General features: G+C 44.4%; 1 protein-coding gene across 3 annotated transcripts in view; it reads left to right on the forward strand.

Annotated features, from left to right (window-relative positions):
- The first annotated feature begins 2,013 nt into the window (after nucleotides 1-2,013).
- The window catches only part of LOC102683809 (microtubule cross-linking factor 1), a 79,221-nt gene continuing 68,994 nt past the window's right edge, over nucleotides 2,014-12,240 (forward strand). For 2 of the 3 annotated variants that reach the window (XM_069191612.1, XM_069191614.1), the window contains exons 1-2: nucleotides 2,014-3,588; nucleotides 10,205-10,429. In XM_069191612.1, the coding sequence (XP_069047713.1) occupies nucleotides 2,659-3,588; nucleotides 10,205-10,429 (1,155 nt within the window). In that variant the 5' untranslated portion in view covers nucleotides 2,014-2,658. The remainder of the gene's footprint in view (nucleotides 3,589-10,204; nucleotides 10,430-12,240) is intronic. The other variant, XM_069191613.1, reaches the window with a different exon arrangement.

Below are 12,240 nucleotides of genomic sequence, written 5' to 3' on the forward strand. Positions count from 1 at the left end.
TGCAGTGGGGCATTGCAACCTGCCAATCACAGGAAAGCTCATTAGGTGCACTTTTACCCAACGAGGTGCAGGTGGAGCAATGCCTGATCAGGTCACCTTTAAAAAGGCCTCAATTCAAAGCTTAGGTCACTGCGAGAAGAAGCCCACACTTAGTCAGTTTTCTGTGCAGTCCATAATGCCTCAGATGGCACCAGAAGCAAGGGAGAGGGCCACTGGCATGCTGCAGGCAGGCCTGTCATGTGCCAGCGTTGCCAGACGCTATGGAGTGAGCCGCTCCACTGTGTCCCGACTGCAGAGAAGGCTTCAGCAGACCGGCAGGACAGATGACCGCCCAAGATCCGGTTGCCCTCGAGTGACCACACCAGAGCAGGACCGACACATCAGACTGGTCCATCTGAGAGATCGTTTCAGATCTGCCACCCGTACTGCGGCTGAACCTGCCAGCAGACACAATGCCCGCATCAGTGACCGGACAGTGAGGCTCCATGCTGCTGGCCTTAGAGCAAGGCGACCTGTCAGAGGCCCTCTGCTCACAGCTCCTAGACCTCACACCCAGCTGGCTTGGGCCAGACAGAGGCTGCGATGGACTCGTCAGCAGTGGCATCAGGTCCTCTTCACAGATGAGTCCCTCTTCAGCCTGTTCCACCCAGACGGGAGGGCCAGAGTGTGGAGGAGGAGGTGTTGCGTTTCTTTTTTCCATCAGTATGTATACAACAACCCTTAAAGTACTGCTTACACAATTTAGTAGACACTCTACAGTATAGAATTTAACAACACACTTAACTGAAGACAGAGTAGCAAGTGTGAAGCTGTAGGAGCAGTACGCTTGTAGGACATCAGTGCCTAATGGGGAAAACGTGATTGTAAAAATCATACAGCTGCTCACACTTGTGTAGCTGTCAGTAACATGAAATGGTCAGATATGTAGGCAGCTGCAAAATGTTCGTAAACGCACTGACTGAAAACAATCTCTTTTAGACAGCTGTTTGTGCCCTAAGGATGCCAAAGCTCTTTATGTGTGGTGCAGCCATGTGCCAGCAGCCCGACTAGAAATGGGAGAATCAAGGAGAAGTTCCAGGTAGGTCAGGCTGTTCAAGCCCAGAGGAATTTAACCAGGACGCTGGGCACCACACCCCAACTCTAATGAAATGTCACGGGACCTTGTCTGATGCCTGGTCTGAGTGATGGTACCCACTACTGTACACTGTACCTAATCACAATACTCGGGAATTTGTTTTGAAAGCTGTGGTCCAAAGGGAAGAGTTACCCCCAACACCTCTTACTTCAGCAGCCTGGTTTTCCTTATAAGTCCTCTTTGCCCAGTACTGACTGGACTCATCCATGCTTAGCTCCTGAGAGATGACAAGATCTGGCGGGCTACGGTCTGGTCATTCTGCTGCTTAAAAGGACCGCAAATGTAGGGTCTAATGGAAAAATTATTTTTTTTAAATAAGAGAAATATGTATGACGAACACCATCCATCCCCGTAAGTCTTAATTTTTTTCAATACTAATGTATAGTGTAAGGAATATTTAAAGCTTCTTTTGTATGTATCCTTATTTTCTGTTTGTAAATATAATGTGAGATGGAGCCCAATAAACAAGTTCCTTGTGACCTCCACACATCTTCGAGGGATACCATCTGTTAATGGCTTTATACCGTGCTTGTGTTCCAGGGATGTAGTGCTTTTTTATACACGAATGCCTACACATATAAGGTGTCAAATCTGAGGTGTCCTGCGTGACTTAAAAAAACAAATCCACGCAACAGTTTAGATTTTATATTGATATTGCAAAGTTAACAACAGTGGGTGTAAAGGCTAGATTGGGCGGTGCCTTTATTATTCCTGTAAGTCTAGGTTAATGCCTTTTTTCCCCCCAGTTCCTGAATAAGAAATTCTCAATCCATGCGGAAACAAAGTGGACAAAGCCTCAGACTCCGTTCTGAAGCTTACGGGCTAAGGCTTTTAGTGCATTAGCGCTTTAATGCCACCCGCAGACACAGCTGCCAGAGAGCGGTCGTGAGTAAGGACGCAGACAGCTCTATGGACTTCCCATTCATTGCCCGTAAGACAAATCTCCTCGGACTTAAAAATAAGAGAGAGGGCGGGGGGGTGAGAATTGATGGTGAAAAAAGCAGGCGCATGCGCTCGCCGGAAAGGCACAAGCGTCAGAGACGGACCGCAGCAGCGCTTGCAGATCTTGCATGTCAGACCGGAGCGGAGAGGGGTGGACGGCTGAGGAAACTGTCCGAGGGGTGGGGGGGACGAGGTAACAGAATGGGGGTTCGGGGGGATCGCTGTCTTGCATCACGGCTGCACATGAATTAAACCCGGACAGAAGACAAACCCGTGGCCCGGCAGGTGGGGGTGACTCGCGTCATTTCGATTGGAAATTCAGGGTTGTTTTTTTTTTTATCCTTGCTGCATTTTCTTTAAACTGGTTCAAGGAGAGTAAAGGGAGGATGAAGAAAGGGGGTGCTTGTACTCGACAGAGGTAATCCATCGCGGGGATGTGAACGCCTGACAAGGTGCGCACCAATCCGAAGTGATGAAATCGGAAAAACAGGACGGTATTGCCGAAGTGATCTGCAAGGGTTATTTGTGTGGGCAGAGGACGGGTCGTTTCTTTCATCACCATTCCTTACACGCGTCTGCGGATGATGGAGAGTTTAAATGGCACCAATAACGAGAGCAAGCCGCAAAACCACCAGTTAGTGGAGAAGAAAAGACTGAACAGAGCGCCTTCCCCTGCGAGACCATTCCTGAAGGATATACACTCCCGGTCGTCTGCCAAACCCCCGGCCATCCCTCCCAAATCTCCCAACCTCTCGAGCAAGCAGCAGCAGCAGCAGCAGCAATCAACAGGGCTCCTGGCATCTCAAAACCGCCTGTCCAGGCGCAGCATCTCCGGCGCCAAAGACAAACCGGCTCCGGCAAAGAGTGCCGCCAAGACCGCGGTACCCAAAAAGGCAGCTAAGACCATCCAACACGGGACGACAGAGCCGAAACTCGCCGGCCACAGCTCCGGTAAAGGGAAAAAAGAGAAAAGATGCGCCGTGGCGGAGGCTCCCCGGGGTTCACCTGGCCAGAGCTCTTCGGTCGGCGCCCCAGGAGGAGCCGGGCTGGGGAGGAGCAGCCATACGGACAGCAGCTCGGACCTGTCCGACTGCCCCTCGGAGCCCCTGTCGGATGAGCAGAGGCTCACCCAGGCGGGCAGCAGCGATGCGGAGTCCGGCTCCGGCTCCGGCTCCGGGTCCAGCGACCGCGACCCAGGGTCTGGCGATCACCAGCCTGTCGGGGCGGCCGCCGCCGCGACCTACGGGAGGGCTCACAGCCTCCCCCAGCTCGGGGAGCCCCCGGCCTCGGTGTCCCAGATACCCGCTAAAGAGAGGGTGTCCTACCCGCTACCTGCTCCAGGACAGTGCGGCGACACGGAACCGCCGGGAAGGAGCCCCGGCAAACTGGACTTTAGACCGGGCCACCCGAACACCCCCACAGAATTCATGCTGCGGGGCAGCAAGGGGTTGATAGAAGAGGACCTGCTGAGGGAGGTCGAGGACCTGCGTTCCGAAAATGACTATCTCAAGGTAAATGCGAATGCGTTGGAATGGATCCCTTCAGCACCGCGTTTGTGTGTCACTGTTTTTAACACACCTGCTCACTGAGGAAGGCATTCGTCGACACTAACCGTTCGCCAAAAAAAATAAATAAATAGCGGTACCACAACTGACGCATGTGCCAAACACGAGACATAGTGTAAACCTGTACATGAATAAGTTCTGTGGTCCGTGTAAGCGCGTATAATAATATAGGCCTTATCGTCTTTACGCGTTAAAACTGGGCAGCAATCAAGTTCTTTACATGTTCTTTTTTGTTTCCTTTTTTTTGTCAGCCTGGATAGTTACGCATTATTGTAACTAGGGGTGACTAAGAAGATGCTGTTTTGCGTTTTCCTCTGCGAGCACTACAGCACTGTTATTACAGTATATTAGCACACTGTGTACTGGATGTGTGGTTGGTGTTCAGAAAAAGCCAAGGCTATGCAATGCGTTGCGCTGCAGCGAGAGTGCAATTACTAGGCTCTGCTTAGGGACATCTGCTTTTCTATTGGTTTTAACCCTTTTGGCGCATAACACAGAATTGTTGCTTTCTTTTTCCGTCTCAAGAGCGCAGTGAAGCCTACACCAAACTCAGTTCAATTCACTTTACTCTTCGTGTTGTCTTTCCCCCCCAATGGCAGCCTGTAATAACTGAATTCCCTAATTACTTGAGCACTGATTGTTACTAGTTTGTCATTATTGTTGCCATCACAGTATCCCAGTTCGTTTTGTTCACTTACAGTATTTACGGACCTTTAAATACTCGTAACACCTCGAAACTCTAAATAGACTCGCATGCGCTTCGCTGCTTTCCGTAATTGGTCTGGAAAGCGACTACATACAGTACACAGATGTTAATACTATTTCGATCATATGTATAGAACCGAGGCGATAATCCAACCTTGTAGCCTTTTACATTAGCGAGTGACTCCAGAGATTTAAAATTGATATTTTTGCCACCACACCGCGATCGCATTTTATGTACGCCCCGGCACTGCAAGAAAACACGTTTTTTTATGCAGCTAGTGAACAGCTATGGGCGTATAGCGTCTCACAAGCATCTTGTAAGATATTTCATGCGGACATCACAGGTGACACCAAAAGCGTGCTGAAATGCTGGCTCCTCTGTAGAGACGAAAAGAAACGTCGCTCGGAGACGTTGAGGTGGCGAATCAAGCTATGGTGTATTGTATATATATATTTTAGTAGCTACATTTAGCCGGAATTATAGAGATATATAGCTCTCAAATGACTTTTTCAAACGCTTACATTTTTAACCAGAATCTGTATAAACCGTTTATTGTACCAGAAGGCTACTCTGTATTTAGTTAAAAATGCTGCAGGCTAGCTTCCCTTCCACATGACCAAATACAAATGAACCAGCTCCGACATGAAGCTGTGTAGCGCGTATGTCGTATGTTATTGTCAGTCACGTGTGCACTACAAAATGGATATAGCAATTCGTGGGTAAAGTTTTTTTTTTAATTTTATAATCGCATTATCAATTACAGTTTCGCAATTTATGTCCTGTAACTTAAGCCCCAGATGACGTGAAAGGCCAGACAGTTTGTACTTGTGAAAGTGTGTTATTTCATGGTTAAATGCCACCATCTGTCCCCATAGTCTGTGACTGTTTCCCCGGCAGCAGTGCTTACAGTAAACTTACAAAAGCAGCACTGATACTTGCATTATGTCTTTTAAGCTCATATTTCATAGCTGAAGAAACTCTCGGTCATTTGACATACTGTATTTGTGCCACTGGAAGGAGAGATAAGGTCTTCTAAGAAGCACGTACTTGTTTTTAATGCCTTGAATCTCTAATACTTTTATACAATTAATTATAATTTTATCAAGATGATAAACTGCAGATAAACTAGCTTTTGGCCATATATATACAAGACAATTCACACACAATGTGGTTTGTGAATTAGTGTTGTGTGCACTATAACAAGCATGATCTATACAAATGTTTGCTGGATTGTGGAGCATGTGATCAGTACCCCAGGTTTTTAATTGCTTTATTCTTCTGCTGGCTAGGAAATGATATTAGAATGCTCCAAGCAAAAATACAGGTTTTCAGTTTTCAGACAAGCGTATTTGCTTTTGAGAAACACATTAATCTTCATCCCTTCTTATGTGGACAAGTGATATAATTGGTTTCACTGGTTATACACAGTAGCAGTTGGCAACACAATGGCCAGGTCCCCAAAGACACGGTAACAGTCAGCTACTTCCAGATGTAGTATAGAGGACAATGGCAACAGTTCTGTAGTGTCGTACTAGCCAGCTGTGTCCCTACCATTTGTATTGCTCAAAAGGTCACAGACGTCTCTGTCTGTGAGGGGAGGCAGAATAGAGCCCAGTTAATGAGTTCAGTAGATTCTGAGTGCAGTGAACACTCAGTCTCCTGTCCAAGGCAAGCTGTTTGCATTTTCAGCCAATCTAAGTGTCTTTGCCATCAGATAAGTCTTTGAGATCCATAGTAGCTTCCTTGCCAGTCAGAAGAGAAAAAGACACTTCATCTTGGAAAACAAACTCATATGTTTTTTCTCTGCAGCAAAGACACAGTAATCTCACTAGATTGTGTCACCTTTGGCAATATTTTAAAAACTGTTTACATCGGTTTCTTATACTGATTAAGTGAAACATAATAATAAATGATATTCTGAGACAATTTTATTTTTTATGCAATAATCATGCCTTAGTAGTACTGTTCAATTAATGTACTGATGAAGCAATAACTAATTGTAGAGGAAATTGTTTAGATGTGGTCAGAGTTTCGCCCAAGTGTTGCTCCTTTGAAACAGAAGCTGTCCCCATTTGGAAAGAGTCAGTAATCATTCATATTTATTCAATATGAACACTCACCTCACATGATGTCTGCCTGACAGTCCAATATTTTCCTTCACAAAATGCTGTGTCATATCATAATGAGCAATACTGAAAAGTCACTTAAAACCATATTTCTGTAAAACCTTAAACACAATAATTAGTCACGCTGAAATTTGCTTCTGGTCCTTTAAAACCATTTACTTTGATGTGCTGTGGTACACGTGGCCTGAGCAGACGTGAAATTGTGATGTAGTGTGAAGAGGTATGGGTGGCAGGACAGAATCAGGAGAAAGCGTGGCAAGTAAGGTATCTACACAGAGTCGGCATAGAGCCACTGCCAGGAGTACCCTGGTTAGTCTCTTAAAGACTGACTTGATCTTCCGCATCATTGAGAGCAGAATATTTCCCCAACGCCGGCCTTCAGGCCCTAGGGCTAAGAAGCTTTCCTTTTGTTTCTTAAGGTATAAATGGATCTTCACTTAGGAAAAGTTTTAGACTCTGGAGTAGGTAGCTAGAGTGTGTCAGAACGCATAGGCTGCAAAGTAACAGGTTGAGTTTCTTTTCTTTACCTTTCAGCTTGGAATTAATCTTGACCAGTTCCTAAAGTAGGGAAAGATTGAGATTGATTCCATTAAGATTTAACTGGACCGGTTTCCTGTACCTCTCCTCCAGAACCTTCAGGTACCTTCAAGTCGAAGAGACCTAACCTGCTATGTTTCAGACACTGAGGACGAGCCCTGGGGTACCGGTTGCAGATAATGGTGTACACTGCTGAGTTACAGTCTTAGACACGATCACCAGTTAAAACACGGGAATCTTTTAATAGATGGGTCCCAGGAAAGCAGACACAAAAGCAGCTGTAAGTTAACAAACTGGTGCATGAGTATAGTGCAGGGGTTTAAATCAAAATCACCACAAAGACAAACCAAAAGCCTAGCTCGTCTTTGAGCTACTGACTACACTTCTTTCTGCATCTCTCCCTCTAACATACCAGGCAGACAAGCTGCATAACTGCTTGTGAGCGCTCTTCTCAAATTTGCATCACAGAGCCGCCCAGTCCTAGTGAAGAATCACAGGATTCTTTCTTCTCTCCTGGTTCTCTCTCTGCTTTGGCAGCGCCAGCCTGTGAAAGTTCTAAACCATCACCTGACCAATCCTGTTCCAGCAACTGGTCAGGTGACTGAGAACAGCAGGACAATTCCGCCACAGCATTCTGGGGAACGTAGTTCAGGCTGAAGCTGCCACCTTGCTTGAACCAGCCATCATCTCGGTACTCATTACGAGCATCGTCAGTGTACTCACAGTACTATCATTGTGGCTGAATTATGAGCATAGTTCATCTTGAATTCACATTGTTCAGAATCTACGATATAATTTACAAACCACTTGATCACAACAACTATGCGTGAATTTTTGCCAATATAAAGTAGAGACTGCAGTAGGTAATCCATCACATTTTCTGCCCATCCATTTCCTAACCGTTTTATGCGATGCAGGGTCACAGGGGAGCCAAGGTCTATCCCAGCAAACAATGGGTGCAAGGCAGGATACACCCTGGACAGGGCGCCAGTCCATCACAGGGCATTAATCACTTCTCATTGTGTCAATTTCAGGTGTTACTTGTCATTAACGTTGTTAGTCCTTCTCTGCACATCCGTAAATCTGAAAGGCTAACTATTGTGCTACAAAACACAAAGCCATTAGGATTAACCGTTTAATTTTGGATACAATTTTAGTATATCACCATAAAATATATTTCTGCATAAAGAAGGATATACTATACCCCTAATAAAACATTGAGTTAAAAGAGTAGGACAATGTAAAAAGTCTAAAGTCACTTTAAAAGTCACTCCGCCATTTAGGAGCTATAAAGAAAATTTGGTTTCCATTACATACTGTCCATTAATCTTAATTTCCCTTTATGTAGGAAGCCCTGACACACAGAGAACTACAGCAAGCAATGCCAGGTCTCTATAATATGAAATGTAATCTTTTGTAATCCCTCATTGGAAACAGCCTGTTGCTGACTTCCATCATTGAAAACATGGCAGAATTATTTGTGTTTTCTTGTTTATTAATTGTTCTATTTCAGTTCTTAGCTGGTGACCAGTGAAATTGGGATTGTAAACTGCTATCACTAGCAGTTTATACTATATAATGGGTATAATTTGCAAAACACCTTCAGACTAAAATTATGAGACTTCCATGTAGCTTTTAGATACTGTATGGTTTTATATAAGACACCATGGTTATTACTCATTCATAGAGAGTAAGTATACAGCACTTGGATCAGAAAAAAAGTAGAAAAAATAAATGGTTTCAATGTATCAGATACAGTATAACACATGTGTTTAACACATTTAAAAGTTGGCAACTTAATTTACTGCTTTTTAATGACTGACATAGCGATGGCCCCAAAAAACTCATATCCACAGCAAGATGTGTTGCTTCTTAAAGATTTTAAAAGAAAAAGAATGTCTCAGAAATCCAGGAAGGAATTATTGTTAAGGCTGTTCTTTTCTCAAACACAGTAGTCCAAAGTTAGGAGTGGCTTTTCATTACATAACTGGTGCAACAGCAGTAAATCCAAACACCTCAGACCTACCGGTTCCCAGTGTAGGGTTGTGTTGACACACACATGTCCTTCCTCTTCCTTTGACTAGGCGGTTTGGGACAAAAGAACATTTTGTGGAAGAAAAGCACAGCAGGAGCACAGACATATTAATATTAGTTTATTTCGAAGCACGATTCAGCAGACTTAAATATCCAGTGTTATAATGTGGAATTCTTCCTGATTGCTCAGAAACGTATCCGACTCCTCATGAGTAAACATCCCTTGCAGCATTTCGGCTTCAGGTCATAGTCAGATTCTAAATTGTTGTGTGTTTTTGAAGGTCTTCTGAGACACGCAGGAATTAACACTGATTGATGCTGACGCCTCTGGGCTTTCAATATGAGAGCTTAGCAGTTGGGGTATAATAAGTCAGAGCCTACTGGACCTCATGTGACGTCAATGAAAGAGATCTTAACATTTCAACAGCTAATCCGCAGTAGGGTGCCATACCACAGCCTATCAAGAATAACCTCAATGACAAATCAGCTCATTATAATATATAAATGTCAGAGTATAGAGAAATTATTTCAGCAGGAAGGTTCTGTGACGGTTTTTCTCATTGAGAAAGAAAGTGTGTTTTCACTGAATTGACTATATGAGGTGTGCCGCAGAGGGTTGACTGCTTTGTGTTTGATTCGCCGAATTAATCTTACGTTGGTTTAAAAGAAATTAAGTCAGTCAGCAGGAATACTTGCGAAAACATTTAGCGTAAAGCTGCACCATGATGTCACGAGTGTCACAATCTAGAATTGAGAACATATCGAATAAAGACAGACTAAGCCCTCCAAGGAGAGAAAATGAGGAATGGTCCAAGAGAACTGTGACTACCAAAGGGAAATAATTGCAGTGGATATAAGCCACATAAAATGTAAAATAATAAACAGAATGATAAATCATACTATAAAGGTATCCACAGGGTATTTTATTCCCCTTACCCTTAGATGTTCTCTTTTTATTTTCCATGGTATGATTTGAGATTTTCTTTCATTTGTCCTCAAGAGCATGACGGGAGTGGGTTAGGGATTAGGAGTGGGCAGTGCTGTGGTATTCGTATCGAGCTGCAGTCGTGTGAATTCTGGGACTGCTGGGGTCAGGCCTCGGGCCCGTGGAGGGGGGAGGTCATTTCCGTGAGGTGAACAGCCCGTGTGGACCTTTCAGGATGAAGTGGACGAGCTGCGGGCGGAGATGGAGGAGATGAGGGACAGCTACCTGGAGGAGGACGTGTACCAGCTCCAGGAGCTGAGGCGGGAGCTGGACCGAGCCAATAAGAACTGCCGCATCCTGCAGTACCGGCTGCGCAAGGCGGAGCAGAGGAGTCTGAAGGTGGCCCAGACCGGCCAGGTGGACGGGGAGCTGGTCAGAAGCCTGGAGCAGGACCTGAAGGTGAGCTCTTTGTGGTCATATCACCGACTTGAATGTGAGAATGAATATCGCTACTCAGACTTACAGTGCCTTCCAAATTCCACCCGCAAAGAAATGGGAAACTTGAACTTTATTGCCATGTGTAACCGGTACATGTACTGGTACAATGGAATTCTTACTTACAGGAAGTCTCCCGATCGTTAAAAACAAAGTGTAAAACACAAAGTGCAGACAGTGCATCAAGACAATATACATACACACAGTAGACAATGTACAAGTCAACAAGTAAACAGTTCCAATGTAAACAATGCAGACATGTAAAAAAAGACTACAGATGTGCAATAAATAAAATTACAATGAGGTAGCTGGTGTAGGCGTGGTCAGAGGGGCATGGCCAAATGTGTTCGCCAATCGTGCTGCTTATAGGTAGAAGCTATTGAAAAATCTAGTGGTAAGTGTCCGTATGCTCTTGTATCTCTTGCCTGAGGGCAGTGGGGTGAAGAGGGAACCCTCATGCCCTCATGCCCAGGGTTGTGACTGTCCTCTCTGATGGCCAGAATTCCACCACGGCTGGTAGAGCTGTGAAACATTGCATGACAGAATAATAATTTTTGCGGATTCTTTTATAGCCAGGCCCCCAACTTGTGGAGGTCCATGACCAGTTGTCTGTAGTCTTTGAAGAGCTTTCTGACCTTAACCGTGATGGCACATGCTACTGTTAATGTACTCCATGTGTTACAGCTCCTCCTTTTACACCCCTGGAGCACAGGGCGGCTTTGAAGGCCTCTGTATTGTTCTGGAGGCCTCCCCTCCACTTCCACAGAGCAGCATGCTTCTGCACACTCATTGAAAATGTATTTAAAGGGATCTTACAGGTGTGAATCAAATCCTCTTGTTTTCAGGAATTCAATATATTATTTCTAAAAATAGGACTGTGGTCTGTGCAATGCTGCTGTGATCACAGTATAACTATTAGAACTTCATCATTTTTTAAAGGAAAGGAGACAAATGATCCAATCTGTGCCTTGTAAGTGGTATTAGTGGACCAGTAGGTGTCACTCTTCCCCGAGGACAAGAATTTCAAACCCCAATGCCCCAACATGGAGTCCGAGGGTTCTGTGTTGTAGGGGGTGCCTATAGCGTCCTCCAGATGAGAGTTTAAACTGAGCTCCCGACTGCTTGTGGTCATTAAAGATCACACGTTTGTAAGAGCAGAAGTATGAATCTCTTTGTCTGGCTGGCTTAATTCCATGTTGGTCTTGCACAATTTGGCCTCCCTACACTTCTCTCTTAATAAAAAACACATGCAATTATTATTAATTATACCCGCATAAGGTAAGTGAGGACTCCTTCACAGTGGTATGCTGTGACCATCGACAGGGTGTGCATAGGAGAGATTTCCAAACAGCCTGTATTAAATATAATTTTAACTGACAAGATTAAAATGGGACGAGGCCTTTCCCCTTTTCTCAATTTATGAAATGATTTCACAAGCGATAATAGGGAGAAAATAGAGAGAACATCTGATTGGAAAAGTAAATGGAAGGGCTGAGTTTGTTTGCACAATGAAATGATATGGATCAAGGCATTTGGAAGAACTAACAGAAGAAATCAGACTCATTTCTACCTGCCTGAATTCCTGTCACATGTTTGTATTGTAAAGTCAGGGTTAATTAGTAATCTCTGGACTTTGCAATTCCGCTACATAAATTAACATTCCTTACTTACAGTATATTATGATATACTATAATATGATAACTACTTTTGGAATCCATATTTACATGAAAGAACTGATTCAAATGCAATCACAGGTTCTAAGACTCACATTTTCA

Source organism: Lepisosteus oculatus, chromosome 6 (genome assembly GCF_040954835.1).
Source record: "Lepisosteus oculatus isolate fLepOcu1 chromosome 6, fLepOcu1.hap2, whole genome shotgun sequence".
NCBI lineage: Eukaryota > Metazoa > Chordata > Actinopteri > Semionotiformes > Lepisosteidae > Lepisosteus > Lepisosteus oculatus.